Raw genomic sequence first — 20994 nt, 5'->3', positions numbered from 1 at the left:
CCAAAATCACCCCGAACCCCCAAATTTGGGGTGAAATCGGCCCAAAATCACCCCGAACCCCCAAATTTGGGGTGAAATCAGCCCAAAATCACCCCGAACCCCCAAATTTGGGGTGAAATCAGCCCAAAATCACCCCGAACCCCCAAATTTGGGGTGAAATCAGCCCAAAATCACCCGAACCCCCAAATTTGGGTGAAATCGGCCCAAAATCACCCGAACCCCCAAATTTGGGGTGAAATCGGCCCAAAAATCACCCGAACCCCCAAATTTGGGGTGAAATCAGCCCAAAATCACCCGAACCCCAAAATTTTGGGGTGAAATCGGCCCAAAATCACCCGAACCCCCAAATTTGGGGTGAAATCGGCCCAAAATCACCCGAACCCCCAAATTTGGGGTGAAATCAGCCCAAAATCAGCCCGAACACCCAAATTTGGGGTCAAACCAGCCCAAAATCACCCGCACCCCCCAAATTTGGGGGTGAAATCAGCCCAAAATCACTGCAGAACCCCCAAATTTGGGGTGAAAATCGGCCCAAAATCACCCGAACCCCCAAATTTGGGTGAAATCAGCCCAAAATCACCCGAACCCCCAAATTTGGGGTGAAATCGGCCCAAAATCACTGCAGAACCCCCAAATTTGGGGTGAAATCGGCCCAAAATCACTGCAGAACCCCCAAATTTGGGGTGAAATCAGCCCAAAATTAGCCCGAACCCCCAAATTTGGGGTGAAATCAGCCCAAAATCACTGCAGAACCCCCAAATTTGGGGTGAAATCAGCCCAAAATCACCCCGAACCCCCAAATCTGGTGTCAAAGCACCCCAAATTCACCCCGAACCCCCAATTTGGGGTGAAATCGGCCCAAATTCACCCCGAACCCCCAAATTTCGGCGGAAATCCTGGCCCAAACCACCCCAAAATCCCCAAAATTTGGGAGCAAATCGCCCCAATCCCTCCAGGACCCCCAAATTTGGGATCAGAGCCCGCCGGAACCCCCAAATTTGGAGTGAAAGCACCCCCAAAGCAGCCCGGCCCCCCCCAAATCTGGGCTCCAACCACCCCAGACCAACCCCAGAACCCCCAAATTTGGGGTTCAGAATGTCCCAACCCCTGCCAGAACCCCCAAATTTGGGGTTCAAAATGTCCCAACCCCTGCCAGGACCCCCAAATTTGGGGTTCAAAATGTCCCAACCCCTGCCAGAACCCCCAAATTTGGGGTTCAAAATGTCCCAACCCCTGCCTGAACCCCCAAATTCGGGGTCAAACCCCCCAAAAACCCCAAAATTTTCGGTCACACCACCCCCAAGACCCCCCAAATTTGGGGGTCAAACCACCCCAAACGCCCCCAAAATTTGGGGTCACAGCACCCCAAAGCCCCCAAATTTGGGGTCAAACCACCCCAAACCCCCCCAAATTTGGGGTCAAACCACCCCAAACGCCCCCAAATTTGGGGTCACAGCACCCCAAAGCCCCCAAATTTGGGGTCAAACCACCCCAAACCCCCCCAAATTTGGGGTCAAACCACCCCAAACGCCCCCAAATTTGGGGTCACAGCACCCCAAAGCCCCCAAATTTGGGGTCAAACCACCCCAAACGCCCCCAAATTTGGGATCACCCAACCCCAAACGCCCCCAAATTTGGGGTCACAGCACCCCAAACCCCCCCAAATTTGGGGTCACCCCACCCCAAACCCCCCCAAATTTGGGGTCACACCACCACAAACCCCCCCCAAATTTGGGGTCACCCCCTCCAATAACCCTGAACTTTGGGGCCACACTCCCCCAAACCCCCCAAATTTGGGGTCCCAGCCCCCCAAAACCCCTCAAGTTTGGGGTCACACTCCCCCAAACCCCCCAAATTTGGGGTCCCAGCCCCCCAAAACCCCTCAAGTTTGGGGTCACCCCACCCCAAAACCCCCCCCAAATTTGGGGTCCCAGCCCCCCAAAAACCCCTCAAGTTTGGGGTCACACTCCCCCCAAACCCCCAAATTTGGGGTCACACCCCCCAAAAAAACCTCCCCGGACCCCCCAAATTTGGGGTCACACCCCCCCAAAAAACCTCCCCAGACACCCCAAATTTGGGGTCACACCCCCCAAAAACCTCCCCAGACCCCCAAATTTGGGGTCAAGCCCCTTCCAAACCCTCCCCAGACCCCCCCAAATTTGGCGTCACAACCCCCCTAAAAACCACTCAGACCCCCCCAAATTTGGGTCACCCCACCCCAAACGCCCCCAAATTTGGGGTCACCCCACCCCAAAATCCCCAAATTTGGGGTCACACCCCCCCAAAAACCACCCCAGACCCCCAAATTTGGGGTCACACCCCCCAAAAACCTCCCCGGACCCCCCAAATTTGCGGTCCACACCCCCCAAAAACCTCCCCGGACCCCCCCAGATTTGGGGTCACACCCCCCAAAATCCCCAAATTTGGGTCAAACCCCCCCTAAAACCACCCCAAACGCCCCCAAATTTGGGGTCCAAACCCCCCTAAAACCACCCCAAACCCCCCAAAATTTGGGGTCACCCCCACCCCAAAACCCCTCAAGTTTGGTGTCACACTCCCCCAAACCCCCAAATTTGGGGTCCCAGCCCCCCAAAACCCCTCAAGTTTGGGGTCCACCACTCCCCCAAACCCCCCAAATTTGGGGTCCCGGCCCCCCCAAAACCCCTCAAGTTTGGGGTCACCCCACCCCAACCCCCCCCCCAAATTTGGGGTCCCAGCCCCCCAAAACCCCTCAAGTTTGGGGTCACACCCCACCCCAAACCCCCAAATTTGGGGTCCCAGCCCCCCCAAAACCCCTCAAGTTTGGGGGTCACCCAACCCCAAACCCCCAAATTTGGGGTCCCAGCCCCCCAAAACCCCTCAAGTTTGGGGTCACACTCCCCCAAACCCCCAAATTTGGGGTCCCGGCCCCCCCAAAACCCCTCAAGTTTGGGGTCACCCCACCCCAAACCCCCAAATTTGGGGTCAAACCTCACAAAACCCCCAAATTTGGGGTCACACCCCCCCAAAAACCCACCCAGACACGCAAAATTTGGGGTCAAACCACCCAGACCCCCCCAAATTTGGGGTCACAACCCCCCCAAAAACCACCCAGACGCCCCAAAATTAGGGGTCACACACCCCCCAAAAACCTCCCCCGACCCCCCAAATTTGGGGTCACACCCCTCAAAAAAGCACCCCAAAACCCCCAAATTTGGGGTCACACCCCCCCAAAAAACCTCCCAGACCCCCTAAATTTGGGGTCACACCCCCCCAAAAACCACCCCAGACCCCCCAAATTTGGGGTCACACCCCCCAAAAAACCTCCCCAGACCCCCCAAATTTGGGGTCACACCCCCCAAAAACCTCCCCAGACCCCCCAAATTCCCCGAATTTTGGGTCAAATCCCCCAAAAACCTCCCCAGACCCCCAAATTTGAGGTCAAACCCCCCCCAAACTCCCCCAAAATCGGGGTCAAACCACCCCAAAAATCACCCCGAACCCCCCAAACTTGGGGTCACACCCCCCAAAAACCCCTGAAATTTGGGGTCACACTCCCCAAAACCCCTGAAATTTGGGGTCACACTCCTCCAATCCCTTAAATTTGGGGTCACAACCACCCAGACTCCCTAAATTTGGAGTCAAACCCCTCCCACCCCACCCCAGAACCCCCAAATTTGGGGTCACACCCACCCCAAAATCTCCCAATTTTGGGGGAAACCTCCACAAATTTGGGGTCAAACCCACCCCAAACCCCCCCCAGATTTGGGGGTCACCCCCCAGATTTGGGGTCACCCCCAGAGCCCCAGATTTGGGGTCACCCCCAAGACTCCCCAGATTTGGGGTCACCCCCCAACCCCCCAGATTTGGGGTCACCCCCCAGATTTGGGGTCACCCCCCAGACCCCCAGATTTGGGGTCACCCCCTCCAGACCCCCAGATTTGGGGTCACCCCCTGACCCCCCGATTTGGGGTCACCCCCCCCCAACCCCCCAGATTTGGGGTCACCCCCCCAGATTTGGGGTCACCCCCAGAGCCCCCAGATTTGGGGTCACCCCCAGAGCCCCAGATTTGGGGTTACCCCCAGACCCCCAGATTTGGGGTCACTCCCTCCAGACCCCCAGATTTGGGGGTCACCCCCCCCTGGATCCCCAGATTTGGGGTCACCCCCAAACCCCCAGATTTGGGGTCACCCCCAGACCCCCAGATTTGGGGTCACCCCTCCAGAGCCCCCGATTTGGGGTCACCCCCCCAGACTCCCCAGATTTGGGGTCACCACCCCAAACCCCCCCAGATTTGGGGTCACACCCCCAGACCCCAGATTTGGGGTCACCCGCCCCAGACCCCCAGATTTGGGGTCACCCCCAGATTTGGGTTCCCCCCGAGATTTGGGGTCACCCCCAAACCCCCCCAGATTTGGGGTCACCCCCCCCAGAGCCCCCGATTTGGGGTCACCCCCCCCAGACCCCCAGATTTGGGGTCACCCCCAACCCCCCAGATTTGGGGTCACCCCCAAACCCCCCAGATTTGGGGTCACACCCAGACCCCCCAGATTTGGGGTCAGCCCCCCCGATTTGGGGTCACCCTCAGAGCCTTAGATTTGGGGTCACCCCCAACCCCCCAGATTTGGGGTCACCCCCCAGATTTGGGGTCCCCCCCCAGATTTGGGGTCCAGCAGCAGCTCCGGGTTCATCGCGACCTTTATTGCTCGCCAGGGCAGCGGCCACAGGGTGGCCACAGGGCGGGCCAGTGGCCACAGGGCTGTCACAGGACGGTCGGTGGCCACAGGGCAGTCAGCGGGGTGGTCAGCGGGTGGTCAGTGACCACAGGGTGGCCACAGGGTGGTCAGTGGCCCAAGGGTGGCCACAGGGTGGTCAGTGGCCTCAGGGCGGCCACAGGGTGGTCAGTGGCCCAAGGGTGGCCACAGGGTGGTCAGTGGCCCAAGGGTGGCCACAGGGTGGTCAGTGGCCTCAGGGCGGCCACAGGACGGTCAGTGGCCCAAGGATGGTTACAGGGTGGCCACAGGGTGGTCAGTGGCCACAAGATGGCCACAGGGTGGCCACAGGGTGGTCAGTGGCCACAAGGCAGCCACGGGGTGGTCAGTGGCCTCAGGGCAGCCACAGGGCGGTCAGTGGCCCAAGGGTGGTCAGTGGCCACAGGGCGGCCACAGGGTGGTCAGTGGCCCAAGGGTGGTCAGTGGCCCAAGGGTGGTCAGTGGCCACAGGGCAGCCACAGGGTGGTCAGTGGCCCAAGGGTGGTCAGTGGCCCAAGAGCAGCCACGGGGTGGTCAGTGGCCCAAGGGTGGTCAGTGGCCACAGGGCGGCCACAGGGTGGTCAGTGGCCCAAGGGTGGTCAGTGGCCCAAGAGCAGCCACGGGGTGGTCAGTGGCCCAAGGGTGGTCAGTGGCCACAGGGCGGCCACAGGGTGGTCAGTGGCCCAAGAGCAGCCACAGGGTGGCCAGCAGGTGGTCAGCAGTCCATAGGTGGCCAGCGGGTGGTCAGCAGTCCATAGGTGGTCAGTGGTCAGCAGGTGGTCAGCAGTCCGAGGGTGGTCAGCAGATGGTCAGTGGCCCATGGATGGTCAGTGGCCCATGGATGGTCAGCAGATGGCCAGCAGTCCATGGGTGGTCAGCAGTGGTCAGTGATGGTCAGCAGTGGTCAATGATGGTCAGTGACGGTCAGTGATGGTCAGTGATGGTCAGTGATGGTCAGCAGTGGTCAGTGGATGGTCAGTGGTCAGTGGATGGTCAGTGGTCAGTGATGTCAGTGGTCAGTGATGGTCAGCAGTGGTCAGCAGTGGTCAGTGACGGTCAGTGATGGTCAGTGATGGTCAGTGATGGTCAGCAGTGGTCAGTGGATGGTCAGTGGTCAGTGGATGGTCAGTGGGTCAGTGATGGTCAGTGGTCAGTGATGGTCAGCAGTGGTCAGCAGTGGTCAGTGACGGTCAGCGGTGGTCAGTAGCAGTCAGAGGTGGCCAGCAGTGGCCAGCGGTGGCCAGCGGTGGCCAGCGGTGGTCAGTAGCAGTCAGCGATGGTCAGCAGTGGTCAGCAGTGGTCAGCGATGGTCAGCGGTGGCCAGCAGTGGCCAGCAGTGGTCAGCGATGGTCAGCGGTGGTCAGCAGCGGTCAGCGATGGTCAGTAGCAGTCAGTGATGGTCAGCGATGGTCAGCAGTGGTCAGCGGTGGCCAGCGGTGGTCAGTAGCAGTCAGTGATGGTCAGCGATGGTCAGCAGTGGTCAGCGGTGGCCAGCGGTGGTCAGTAGCAGTCAGTGATGGTCAGCGATGGTCAGCGGTGGTCAGCGGTGGCCAGCGGTGGTCAGTAGCAGTCAGAGGTGGCCAGCAGTGGCCAGCGGTGGCCAGCGGTGGTCAGTAGCAGTCAGAGGTGGTCAGCGGTGGCCAGCAGTGGTCAGCAGTGGTCAGCGATGGTCAGCGATGGTCAGCGATGGTCAGCGATGGTCAGCGATGGTCAGCGGTGGCCAGCGGTGGCCAGCGGTGGTCAGTAGCAGTCAGAGGTGGCCAGCAGTGGCCAGCGGTGGCCAGCGGTGGCCAGCGGTGGTCAGTAGCAGTCAGTGATGGTCAGCAGTGGTCAGCGATGGTCAGCGGTGGCCAGCGGTGGCCAGCGGTGGCCAGCGGTGGTCAGCAGTGGCCAGCGGTGGTCAGCAGTGGTCAGCGATGGTCAGCGGTGGCCAGCGGTGGTCAGTAGCAGTCAGAGGTGGCCAGCAGTGGTCAGTGGTGGCCAGCAGTGGCCAGCGGTGGCCAGCGGTGGCCAGCGGTGGTCAGTAGGCGTGGTTGGACACGAAGAGGGACTCGCTGGCCGCCGCCCCCGCGGTGCCACTCGGGCTGTACTTGCCCTGGCACGCCAGGGAGTTGGCCTGGGGACAGAGGGACAGACGGACATCAGGGACAGACGGACAGAGGGACAGAGGGACAGGGGGACAGAGGGACAGAGGGACAGACGGACATCAGGGACAGACAGACAGAGGGACGGGGGACAGAGGGACAGAGGGACAGAGGGACAGAGGGACAGGGGGACAGAGGGACATCAGGGACAGGGGGACAGAGGGACAGAGGGACAGGGGACAGAGGGACAGGGGACAGAGGGACAGAGGGACATCAGGGACAGACGGACAGAGGGACAGGGGACAGAGGGACAGACGGACATCAGGGACAGACGGACAGAGGGACAGGGGACAGAGGGACAGACGGACAGAGGGACAGAGGGACAGAGGGACGGGGGGACATCAGGGACAGACGGACAGAGGGACGGGGGACAGAGGGACAGAGGGACAGAGGGACAGACGGACATCAGGGACAGGACAGACAGAGGGACGGGGGACAGAGGGACAGAGGGACAGAGGGACAGAGGGACAGGGGGACAGAGGGACATCAGGGACAGGGGGACAGAGCGACAGGGGAACAGGGGGACAGAGGGACAGGGGGACATCAGGGACAGAGGGACAGGGGGACATCAGGGACAGGGGGACAGAGGGACAGGGGGACAGAGGGACATCAGGGACAGACGGACATCAGGGACAGACGGACAGAGGGACAGGGGGACAGAGGGATGGGGGGACAGAGGGACAGGGGGACAGAGGGACAGGGGGACATCAGGGACAGAGGGACATCAGGGACAGAGGGACAGAGGGACAGGGGGACAGAGGGACAGAGGGACAGGGGGACAGAGGGACATCAGGGACAGAGGGACATCAGGGACAGACGGACAGAGGGACAGGGGGGACAGAGGGACATCAGGGGGTTTTGGGGACATTGGAGGATTGGTGACACTGGGGACATTGTGGGTTGGGGACATCGGGGGGTGTCAGGGACACTGGGGACATTGGGGACATTGGGGACATTGGGGACACTGGGGACATCGGGGACATCGGGGACACTGGGGACATTGGGGACACGGTGACACTGGGGACACTGGGGACACTGGGGACATTGGGGACATTGGGGACACTGGGGACACTGGGGACACTGGGGACATTGGGGACATTGGGGACACTGGGGACACTGGGGACACTGGGGACATTGGGGACATTGGGGACACTGGGGACATTGGGGACACTGGGGACATTGGGGACATTGGGGACATTGGGGACACTGGGGACATTGGGGACATTGGGGACATTGGGGACACTGGGGACATTGGGGACATTGGGGACATTGGGGACACTGGGGACATTGGGGACACTGGGGACATTGGGGACATTGGGGACATTGGGGACATTGGGACATTGGGGACATTGGGGACATTTGGGCTGTTGGGGACACTGAGGACACTGAGGACATTGGGGGACACTGGGGACACTGGGGACATCGGGGACATTGGGGACACTGGGGACATCGGGGACATTGGGGACACTGGGGACACTGAGGACACTGGGGACACTGGGGACACTGAGGACATTGGGGACATTGGGGACACTGGGGACATTGGGGACACTGGGGACACTGGGGACATTGGGGACACTGAGGACATTGGGGACACTGAGGACATTGGGGACACTGGGGACATTGGGGACATTGGGGACATTTGGGCTGTTGGGGACACTGAGGACACTGAGGACATTGGGGGACACTGGGGACACTGGGGGTGCTGGTGTCCCCAAGGTTCCCCATGACCTCCTGGGCCACCCTGTCCCTGTCCCTGTCCCTGTGTCCCCCCACGTGTCACCCCCCAAACCTCCTGCCAACCCCACCACTGCCCTGAACCCCAATGTCCCCGAGGTGTCCTCAATGTCCCCAGTGTCCCCGAGGTGTCCCCGGTGTCCCCGAGGTGTCCTCAATGTCCCCGAGGTGTCCCCAGTGTCCCTGAGGTGTCCTCAATGTCCCCAGTGTCCCCAAGGTGTCCCCAGTGTCCCCACGTCCCCTCTGACCCCACCTCAGATGTGGCTCCCACTTCTCCATGGCCGACCCAACCCGAGGAACACCCGAGAGCCCTCAATGTCCCCAAGTCCCCTCGATGTCCCCAAGTCCCCCCAGTGTCCCCAAGTCCCCCCAGTGTCCCCAAGTCCCCTCGATGTCCCCAAATCCCCCCAGTGTCCCCAAGTCCCCTCAATGTCCCCCAGGTGTCCCCCAGTGTCCCCAAGTCCCCTCGATGTCCCCAAATCCCCTCAATGTCCCCAAGTCCCCTCAATGTCCCCAAGTCCTCTCGATGTCCCCAAGTCCTCTCGATGTCCCCAAGTCCCCCCAGTGTCCCCAAGTCCCCTCGATGTCCCCAAGTCCCCTCAATGTCCCCAAATCCCCTCAATGTCCCCAAGTCCCCTCAATGTCCCCAAGTCCTCTCGATGTCCCCAAGTCCCCTCAATGTCCCCAAGGCCCCTCAATGTCCCCAAGTCCCCTCAGTGTCCCCAAGTCCCCCCAGTGTCCCCAAGTCCCCTCAGTGTCCCCAAGTCCCCCCAGTGTCCCCAAGTCCCCTCAATGTCCCCAAGTCCCCTCGATGTCCCCAAGTCCCCTCAGTGTCCCCAAGTCCCCCCAGTGTCCCCAAGTCCCCTCAACGTCCCCAAGTCCCCTCAATGTCCCCAAGTCCCCTCAATGTCCCCAAGTCCCCTCAATGTCCCCAAGTCCCCTCGATGTCCCCAAGTCCCCTCAATGTCCCCAAGTCCCCTCGATGTCCCCAAGTCCCCTCAATGTCCCCCAGGTGTCCCCCAGTGTCCCCAAGTCCCCTCAATGTCCCCAAGTCCCCTCGATGTCCCCAAGTCCCCTCAATGTCCCCAAGGCCCCTCAATGTCCCCAAGTCCCCTCAGTGTCCCCAAGTCCCCCCAGTGTCCCCAAGTCCCCTCAGTGTCCCCAAGTCCCCCCAGTGTCCCCAAGTCCCCTCAATGTCCCCAAGTCCCCTCGATGTCCCCAAGTCCCCTCAGTGTCCCCAAGTCCCCCCAGTGTCCCCAAGTCCCCTCAACGTCCCCAAGTCCCCTCAATGTCCCCAAGTCCCCTCAATGTCCCCAAGTCCCCTCAATGTCCCCAAGTCCCCTCGATGTCCCCAAGTCCCCTCAATGTCCCCAAGTCCCCTCGATGTCCCCAAGTCCCCTCAATGTCCCCCAGGTGTCCCCCAGTGTCCCCAAGTCCCCTCAATGTCCCCAAGTCCCCTCGATGTCCCCAAGTCCCCTCAATGTCCCCAAGTCCCCTCAATGTCCCCAAGTCCCCTCGATGTCCCCAAGTCCCCTCAATGTCCCCAAGTCCCCTCAATGTCCCCAAGTCCCCTCGATGTCCCCAAGTCCCCTCAATGTCCCCCAGGTGTCCCCCAGTGTCCCCAAGTCCCCTCAATGTCCCCAAGTCCCCTCGATGTCCCCAAGTCCCCTCGATGTCCCCAAGTCCCCTCAATGTCCCCGGTGTCCCCAGTGCCACCTCCCAGGGCTCTCCTGCCCTTCTCCTCCTGGGCCACCTTGCTGCTGTCCCTGTCCTTGTGTCCCCGATGGTCACAACCGCAGCTCTTCTCCTGCCCACCCCGATGTCCCCAAGTCCCCTCAATGTCCCCCAGGTGTCCCCCAGTGTCCCCAAGTCCCCTCGATGTCCCCAAGTCCCCCCAGTGTCCCCAAGTCCCCTCGATGTCCCCAAGTCCCCTCAATGTCCCCGGTGTCCCCAGTGCCACCTCCCAGGGCTCTCCTGCCCTTCTCCTCCTGGGCCACCTTGCTGCTGTCCCTGTCCTTGTGTCCCCGATGGTCACAACCGCAGATCTTCTCCTGCCCACCCCGATGTCCCCAAGTCCCCTCGATGTCCCCAAGTCCCCTCAATGTCCCCAAGTCCCCTCGATGTCCCCAAGTCCCCCCAGTGTCCCCAAGTCCCCTCGATGTCCCCAAGTCCCCTCAATGTCCCCAAGTTCCCTCGATGTCCCCAAGTCCCCTCGATGTCCCCAAGTCCCCCCCGTGTCCCCAAGTCCCCTCGATGTCCCCAAGTCCCCTCGATGTCCCCGGTGTCCCCAGTGCCACCTCCCAGGGCTCTCCTGCCCTTCTCCTCCTGGGCCACCTTGCTGCTGTCCCTGTCCCTGTGTCCCCGATGGTCACAACCGCAGATCTTCTCCTGCCCACCCCGATGTCCCCAAGTCCCCTCGATGTCCCCAAGTCCCCTCAATGTCCCCCAGGTGTCCCCCAGTGTCCCCAAGTCCCCTCAATGTCCCCAAGTCCCCTCAATGTCCCCAAGTCCCCTCGATGTCCCCAAGTCCCCCCAGTGTCCCCAAGTCCCCTCGATGTCCCCAAGTCCCCTCGATGTCCCCGGTGTCCCCAGTGCCACCTCCCAGGGCTCTCCTGCCCTTCTCCTCCTGGGCCACCTTGCTGCTGTCCCTGTCCTTGTGTCCCCGATGGTCACAACCGCAGCTCTTCTCCTGCCCACCCCGATGTCCCCAAGTCCCCTCGATGTCCCCCAGGTGTCCCCCAGTGTCCCCAAGTCCCCTCGATGTCCCCAAGTCCCCTCAATGTCCCCCAGGTGTCCCCCAGGTGTCCCCAGTGCCACCTACCAGGGCTCTCTTGACGTACTCCTCCTGGGCCACCTTGGTGTTGTCCTTCTTGCCCGCCCAGGCCTTGAGGGCCGAGGCCTGCAGGGCGCGGCCGTAGGAGAAGGTCAGCGCCCAGGGCCGCGGCAGGGGACAGCGGTTGATGGCGTTGAGGTTCAGCGAGGCCTCCTCCTCGCTCTGACCCCCCGACAGGAACGTGATCCCTGTGGGGACACCGAGGGGACACTGAGGTGACACCGTCAGGACAGCCTGGGGACACTGGGACACTCAGGGACACAGGGACACAGGGACACGGGGACACGGGGACACGGGGACAGCGGTTGATGGCACTGAGGGACAGCGATGGCTCCTCCTCGCTCTGACCCCCCGACAGGAACGTGATCCCTGTGGGGACACCGAGGGGACACTGAGGTGACACCAGCCTGGGGACACTGGGACACTCAGGGACACAGAGGACACAGGGACACGGGGACACAGGGACAGCGGTTGATGGCACTGAGGGACAGCGATGGCTCCTCCTCGCTCTGACCCCCCGACAGGAATGTGATCCCTGTGGGGACACCGAGGGGACACTGAGGTGACATCAGCCTGGGGACACTGGGACACTCAGGGACACAGAGGACACAGGGACACGGGGACACGGGGACAGCGGTTGATGGCACTGAGGGACAGCGATGGCTCCTCCTCGCTCTGACCCCCCGACAGGAACGTGATCCCTGTGGGGACACCGAGGGGACACTGAGGTGACACCGTTAGGACAGCCTGGGGACACTGGGACACTCAGGGACACGGGGACACGGGGACACGGGGACACAGGGACACGGGGACAGCGGTTGATGGCGTTGAGGTTCAGCGAGGCCTCCTCCTCGCTCTGACCCCCCGACAGGAACGTGATCCCTGTGGGGACACCGAGGGGACACTGAGGTGACATCAGCCTGGGGACACGGGGACACTCAGGGACACGGGGACACTCAGGGACACGGGGACACAGGGACACGGGGACACGGGGACAGTGGTTGATGGCACTGAGGGACAGCGATGGCTCCTCCTCGCTCTGACCCCCCGACAGGAACGTGATCCCTGTGGGGACACCGAGGGGACACTGAGGTGACACCGTTAGGACAGCCTGGGGACACTGGGACACTCAGGGACACAGGTACGGCACAGGGACACCCCTCGCTCTGACCCCTGGGGACACCGTGGGGACACCGGGTGACAACGTGCCACCCGCCAGGGACAGCGGGCGGCAGCGAGTGGCGCAGAGGACACAGGGACAGGGACAGGGACACACAGGTGACACTGACCTGGTACGGCAGGTGGCACGGCACACAGTGACACACAGTGACACACAGTGACACACAGTGACAGTGACACACAGTGACACACAGTGACAGTGACACACAGTGACAGTGACACACAGTGACACACAGTGACAGTGACACACGGTGACAGTGACACACAGTGACACACAGTGACAGTGACACACAGTGACACACAGTGACACACAGTGACAGTGACACACAGTGACACACAGTGACACACAGTGACACACAGTGACAGTGACACACAGTGACACACAGTGACACACAGTGACAGTGACACACAGTGACACACAGTGACAGTGACACACAGTGACAGTGACACACAGTGACACACAGTGACAGTGACACACGGTGACAGTGACACACAGTGACACACAGTGACAGTGACACACAGTGACACACAGTGACACACAGTGACAGTGACACACAGTGACACACAGTGACACTGACACACAGTGACAGTGACACACAGTGACACACAGTGACACACAGTGACAGTGACACACAGTGACACACAGTGACAGTGACACACAGTGACAGTGACACACAGTGACACACAGTGACAGTGACACACGGTGACAGTGACACACAGTGACACACAGTGACAGTGACACACAGTGACACACAGTGACACACAGTGACAGTGACACACAGTGACACACAGTGACACACAGTGACACACAGTGACAGTGACACACAGTGACACACAGTGACACACAGTGACAGTGACACACAGTGACACACAGTGACAGTGACACACAGTGACAGTGACACACAGTGACACACAGTGACAGTGACACACGGTGACAGTGACACACAGTGACACACAGTGACAGTGACACACAGTGACACACAGTGACACACAGTGACAGTGACACACAGTGACACACAGTGACACACAGTGACACACAGTGACAGTGACACACAGTGACACACAGTGACACACAGTGACAGTGACACACAGTGACACACAGTGACAGTGACACACAGTGACAGTGACACACAGTGACACACAGTGACAGTGACACACGGTGACAGTGACACACAGTGACACACAGTGACAGTGACACACAGTGACACACAGTGACACACAGTGACAGTGACACACAGTGACACACAGTGACACACAGTGACACACAGTGACAGTGACACACAGTGACAGTGACACACAGTGACAGTGACACACAGTGACACACAGTGACAGTGACACACAGTGACACACAGTGACACACAGTGACAGTGACACACAGTGACAGTGACACACAGTGACACACAGTGACACACAGTGACACACAGTGACACACAGTGACAGTGACACACAGTGACAGTGACACACAGTGACACACAGTGACACACAGTGACAGTGACACACAGTGACACACAGTGACAGTGACACACAGTGACAGTGACACACAGTGACACACAGTGACACACAGTGACACACAGTGACAGTGACACACAGTGAGTGACACACAGTGACACACAGTGACACACAGTGACACACAGTGACAGTGACACACAGTGACACACAGTGACACTGACACACAGTGACAGTGACACACAGTGACACACAGTGACACACAGTGACAGTGACACACAGTGACACACAGTGACACACAGTGACACACAGTGACACACAGTGACAGTGACACACAGTGACAGTGACACACAGTGACACACAGTGACACACAGTGACAGTGACACACAGTGACACACAGTGACAGTGACACACAGTGACAGTGACACACAGTGACACACAGTGACAGTGACACACAGTGACACACAGTGACACACAGTGACAGTGACACACAGTGAGTGACACACAGTGACACACAGTGACACACAGTGACACACAGTGACACACAGTGACACACAGTGACAGTGACAGTGACACACAGTGACAGTGACACACAGTGACAGTGACACACAGTGACACACAGTGACAGTGACACACAGTGACAGTGACACACAGTGACACACAGTGACAGTGACACACAGTGACACACAGTGACACACAGTGACAGTGACACACAGTGACAGTGACACACAGTGACAGTGACACACAGTGACACACAGTGACAGTGACACACAGGTGACACACAGTGACACACAGTGACAGTGACACACAGTGACACACAGTGACACACAGTGACACACAGTGACAGTGACACACAGTGACAGTGACACACAGTGACACACAGTGACAGTGACACACAGTGACAGTGACACACAGTGACAGTGACACACAGTGACACACAGTGACACAAATGACAGTGACACACAGTGACAGTGACACACAGTGACAGTGACACACAGTGACACACAGTGACAGTGACACACAGTGACACACAGTGACACACAGTGACAGTGACACACAGTGACAGTGACACACAGTGACACACAGTGACAGTGACACACAGTGACAGTGACACACAGTGACACACAGTGACACACAGTGACAGTGACACACAGTGACAGTGACACACAGTGACACACAGTGACAGTGACACACAGTGACACAAATGACAGTGACACACAGTGACAGTGACACACAGTGACAGTGACACACAGTGACACACAGTGACAGTGACACACAGTGACAGTGACACACAGTGACACACAGTGACAGTGACACACAGGTGACAGAGGTGACACTGACCTGGCACGGCGGGTGGCACGGTGCGGCGCAGGGCGGTGACGGTGGCCATGGCACACAGTGACACACAGTGACAGTGACACACAGGTGACAGAGGTGACACTGACCTGGCACGGCGGGTGGCACGGTGCGGCGCAGGGCGGTGACGGTGGCCATGGCGATCTCCTCGGGGCTGTACTTGGTGGCACAGGCGTGTCCTCCTGTCACCATGTTGGGCTTCAGCAGCGTCCCCTCGAGGTACACGTGGTGGTCACTGAGCGCCTTGTACACTGCGGCCAGCACCTGGGGACACGGGGACATCATTGGGGACATTGGGGACAGTGACAGTGACACCGGTCACTGAGCGCCTTGTACACCGCGGCCAGCACCTGGGGACATTGGGGACATCACTGGGGACATTGGGGACACCGACAGTGACACCGGTCACTGAGCGCCTTGTACACCGCGGCCAGCACCTGGGGACATTGGGGACATCACTGGGGACATTGGGGACACCGACAGTGACACCGGTCACTGAGCGCCTTGTACACCGCGGCCAGCACCTGGGGACATTGGGGACATCACTGGGGACACCGACGGTGACACCGGGGACAGTGACAGTGACACTGGGGACAGTGACAGTGACACCGGTCACTGAGTGCCTTGTACACCGCGGCCAGCACCTGGGGACACCATTGGGGACATTGGGGACATTGGGGACAGTGACAGTGACACCGGTCACTGAGCACCTTGTACACCGCGGCCAGCACCTGGGGACACGGGGACATCACTGGGGACATTGGGGACATCACTGGGGACACCGACAGTGACACTGGGGACACCGACGGTGACACCGGTCACTGAGCGCCTTGTACACCGCGGCCAGCACCTGGGGACATTGGGGACATCACTGGGGACATTGGGGACACCAACGGTGACACCGGGGACAGTGACAGTGACACTGGTCACTGAGCGCCTTGTACACCGCGGCCAGCACCTGGGGACACCATTGGGGACATTGGGGACATTGGGGACACCGACAGTGACACTGGGGACACCGACGGTGACACCGGTCACTGAGCGCCTTGTACACCGCGGCCAGCACCTGGGGACATTGGGGACATTGGGGACATTGGGGACAGTGACAGTGACACCGGTCACTGAGCGCCTTGTACACCGCGGCCAGCACCTGGGGACACGGGGACATCACTGGGGACATTGGGGACACCGACGGTGACACCGGGGACACTGACAGTGACATTGGTCACTGAGCGCCTTGTACACCGTGGCCAGCACCTGGGGACACGGGGACATTGGGGACATTGGGGACATTGGGGACATTGGGGACATTGGGGACCCTGGGGACATTGGGGACATTGGGGACATTGGGGACATCACTGGGGACAGGCCAGGTGCCACCAAACCCCATCCAGGTGCCACCTTGAGGTGTCACCTTGCCCTGCCAAACCCTGTGGGACAGCTGGAGGTGACACCAGGACAGCTTGGGGACAGCTGGAGGTGACACCGGGACAGCTTGGGGACAGCTGGAGGTGACACCTGGACAGCTTGGGGACAGCTGGAGGTGACACCAGGACAGCTTGGGGACACCAGGAGGTGGCACCGGGACAGCTTGAGGACAGCTGGACATGGCACCAGGCCAGCTGGAGGTGACTGAAAGCCACTCAGGTGCCACCAAACCCCCCCCAGGTGCCACCAAACCCTCCCCAGGTGACACCAAACCCTCCCCAGGTGCCACCAAACCCCTTCAGGTGTCACCAAACTGCCCAGGTGCCACCAAACCCCCTCAGGTGCCACCAAACCCTCCCCAGGTGTCACCAAACCCCCTCAGGTGCCACCAAACCCCCCTCAGGTGCCACCAACCCCCCCCCAGGTGCCACCAAACCCCCCCCCAGGTGCCACCAAACCCCCCTCAGGTGTCACCAAACCCCCTCAGGTGCCACCAAACCCCCCCCAGGTGTCACCAAACACCCTCAGGTGCCACCAAACCCCTTCAGGTATCACCAAACCCCCCTCAGGTGCCACCAAACCCCTTCAGGTGTCACCAAACCCCTCCAGGTGTCACCAAACCCCCCCAGGTGCCACCAAACCCCCTCCAGGTGCCACCAAACCCTCTCCAGGTGCCACCAAACCCCTTCCAGGTGCCACCAAACCCCCCCAGGTGTCACCAAACCCCCTCAGGTGCCACCAAACCCCATCCAGGTGTCACCAAACCCTCTCCAGGTGCCACCAAACCCCTTCCAGGTGCCACCAAACCCCCCCAGGTGCCACCAAACCCCATCCAGGTGCCACCAAACCCCCTCAGGTGCCACCAAACCCCATCAGGTGTCACCAAACTGCCCAGGTGCCACCAACCCCCCCCCAGGTGCCACCAAACCCCCCCCAGGTGCCACCAAACCCCCTCAGGTGCCACCAAACCCCCCTCAGGTGCCACCAAACCCCTTCAGGTGTCACCAACCCTCCCCAGGTGCCACCAAACCCCCTCAGGTGCCACCAAACCCCCTCAGGTGTCACCAAACCCCTTCAGGTGCCACCAAACCCCCTCAGGTGCCACCAAACCCCCCCACAGCTGCCACCAAACCCCATCCAGGTGCCACCAAACCCCCTCAGGTGCCACCAAACCCCTTCAGGTGTCACCAAACCCTCCCCAGGTGCCACCAAACCCCTCCAGGTGTCACCAAACCCTCCTCAGGTGCCACCAAACCCCCCCCAGATGCCACCAAACCCCCCCCAGGTGCCACCAAACCCTCCCCAGGTGCCACCAAACCCCATCCAGGTGTCACCAAACCCCCTCAGGTGCCACCAAACCCCCCCCAGGTGCCACCAACCCTCCCCCAGGTGCCACCAAACCCCTTCAGGTGTCACCAAACCCTGTCCAGGTGCCACCAAACCCCTTCAGGTGCCACCAAACCCTGTCCAGGTGACACCAAACCCCCCCCAGGTGCCACCAAACCCCTCCAGGTGCCACCAAACCCCTCCAGGTGCCACCAAACCCCCTCCAGATGCCACCAAACCCTCTCCAGGTGCCACCAAACCCCTTCCAGGTGCCACCAAACCCCCCCCAGGTGCCACCACCCCCGTCCAGCTGCCACCCCCCGGTGTCACCCCGAGGGCTGGGGACCCTCGGGGGTGGCACTGACCTTCTCGGTGACGTACTGGCACGTCTTGAGGTCGTGGTCACCGTCCGGGAGGATCTCGGGCTCCACGATGGGGACGATGCCGTTCTGGGGACACCGTGGGGACACGTCAGCGACGGCGGGGACACGGCGGGGACAGGGGACAGCCCCAGGGACACTGGGGACAGCGGGAGGGGAGCCAAGGGCACTGAGGTGCCACCAAACCCCTCCAGGTGCCACCAAACCCCATCCAGGTGCCACCAAACCCCTCCAGATGTCACCAAACCCTGTCCAGGTGCCACCAAACCCCATCCAGGTGACACCAAACCCTCTCTAGATGCCACCAAACCCCTCCAGGTGCCACCAAACCCTCTCTAGATGCCACCAAACCCTCTCCAGGTGCCACCAAACCCCTCCAGGTGTCACCAAACTCCTTCAGATGTCACCAAACACCTCCAGGTGACACCAAACCCCTTCAGGTGACACCAAACCCTCTCTAGATGCCACCAAACCCCTCCAGGTGCCACCAAACCCCTCCAGGTGTCACCAAACTCCTTCAGATGTCACCAAACCCCTCCAGGTGTCACCAAACCCCATCCAGGTGTCACCAAACCCCTCCAGGTGACACCAAACCCTCTCCAGATGCCACCAAACTCCTCCAAGTGTCACCAAACCCTGTCCAGGTGACACCAAACCCCGTCCAGGTGCCACCAAACCCCTCCAGGTGCCACCAAACCCCTCCAGGTGACACCAAACCCTCTCCAGGTGTCACCAAACCCCTCCAGGTGACACCAAACCCTCTCCAGGTGTCACCAAACCCCTCCAGGTGCCACCAAACCCTGTCCAGGTGACACCAAACCCTCTCCAGATGCCACCAAACCCCACCAGGTACCACCACACCCTCTCTAGATGCCACCAAACCCTCTCCAAGTGCCACCAAACCCTCTCTAGATGCCACCAAACCCTCTCCAAGTGCCACCAAACCCTCTCTAGATGCCACCAAACCCTCTCTAGATGCCACCAAACCCTCTCCAGGTGCCACCAAACCCTCTCCAAGTGCCACCAAACCCCTCCAGATGCCACCAAACCCCCTCCAGGTACCACCAAACCCTCTCTAGATGCCACCAAACCCCTCCAGATGTCACCAAACCCCCTCCAGGTACCACCAAACCCTCTCCAGGTGCCACCAAACCCCCTCCAGATGCCATGAAACCCTCTCCAGGTGACACCAAATCCTCTCCTGGTGCCACCAAACCCTCTCTAGATGCCACCAAACCCCCTCCAGGTACCACCAAACCCTCTCTAGATGCCACCAAACCCCCTCCAGGTACCACCAAACCCTCTCTAGATGCCACCAAACCCTCTCCAGGTGCCACCAAACCCCCTCCAAGTGCCACCAAACCCGCTCCAGATGCCACCAAACCCTCTCCAGGTGCCACCAAACCCCTCCAGGTGACACCAAACCCTCTCCAGATGACATCAAACCCCTCCAGGTGCCACCAAACCCCTCCAGGTGCCACCAAACCCCTCCAGGTGCCACCAAACCCTCTCCAGATGCCACCAAACCCTCTCTAGATGCCACCAAACCCCTCCAGGTGTCACCAAACCCCATCCAGGTGACACCAAACCCCTTCAGATGCCACCAAACCCCCTCTAGATGCCACCAAACCCCATCCAGGTGACACCAAACCCCTCCAGATGACACCAAACCCCTTCAGATGCCACCAAACCCCTCCAGGTGACACCAAACCCTCTCCAGGTGCCACCAAACCCCCTCCAGATGCCACCAACCCCCCTCCAGGTGCCACCAAACCCTCTCCAGGTGCCACCAAACCCCCTCCAGGTGCCACCAAACCCCCTTCAGGTGCCACCAAACCCTCTCCAGGTGCCACCAAACCCTCTCTAGATGCCACCAAACCCCTCCAGGTGCCACCAAACCCTCTCTAGATGCCACCAAACCCCCCCCAGGTGCCACCAAACCCTCTCCAGATGCCACCAAACCCCCTCCGGATGCCGCCAAACCCACTCTGGATGCCACCAAACCCTATCCAGGTGCCACCAAACCCCCTCCAGATGCCACCAAACCCCCTCCAGATGCCACCAAACCCTCTCCAGGTGCCACCAAACCCTCTCCAGGTGCCACCAAACCCTCTCCTGGTGCCACCAAACCCTCTCCAAGTGCCACCAAACCCTCTCCAGATGCCACCAAACCCTCTCCAGGTGCCACCAAACCCTCTCTACACGCCAACAAACCCTCCCCAGGTGCCACCAAACCCCCCCCAGGTGCCACCAAACCCTCTCCAGATGCCACCAAACCCCCTCCAGATGCCACCTGTTGGTGCCACCCCCCCTGCAGCTCCCTCCCGCGCCCTGGGCCAGCTGGGGCCAGCGGGTGACCTGCTGGCAGATGCTGGCGTAGCGCGCCAGGACGTTGGCGTTCTCCATGACGGCCAGGCGCGTCGGCGTGTGCGCCGAG

The 20994-nt window shown here is 60.5% G+C and overlaps 1 protein-coding gene across 1 annotated transcript; it reads right to left on the bottom strand.

The window, feature by feature from the left end:
* Positions 1-6095: 6095 nt before the first annotated feature.
* Positions 6096-20994, bottom strand: LOC137466383 (fructose-bisphosphate aldolase A-like). The gene is made up of 6 exons (XM_068178141.1): positions 20916-20994; positions 18543-18626; positions 15513-15687; positions 11431-11630; positions 6751-6847; positions 6096-6107 (listed from the first exon to the last, which is right to left on the bottom strand). Exons 1-5 carry the CDS (start codon positions 20961-20963, stop codon positions 6752-6754), a joined length of 603 nt encoding a protein of 200 aa, XP_068034242.1. The 5' UTR covers positions 20964-20994; the 3' UTR covers positions 6096-6107; position 6751.

This window comes from Anomalospiza imberbis, unplaced genomic scaffold (genome assembly GCF_031753505.1).
Source record: "Anomalospiza imberbis isolate Cuckoo-Finch-1a 21T00152 unplaced genomic scaffold, ASM3175350v1 scaffold_194, whole genome shotgun sequence".
In the NCBI taxonomy this organism is placed as follows: domain Eukaryota; kingdom Metazoa; phylum Chordata; class Aves; order Passeriformes; family Viduidae; genus Anomalospiza; species Anomalospiza imberbis.
This window is presented reverse-complemented; position numbering and strand designations above follow the sequence as displayed.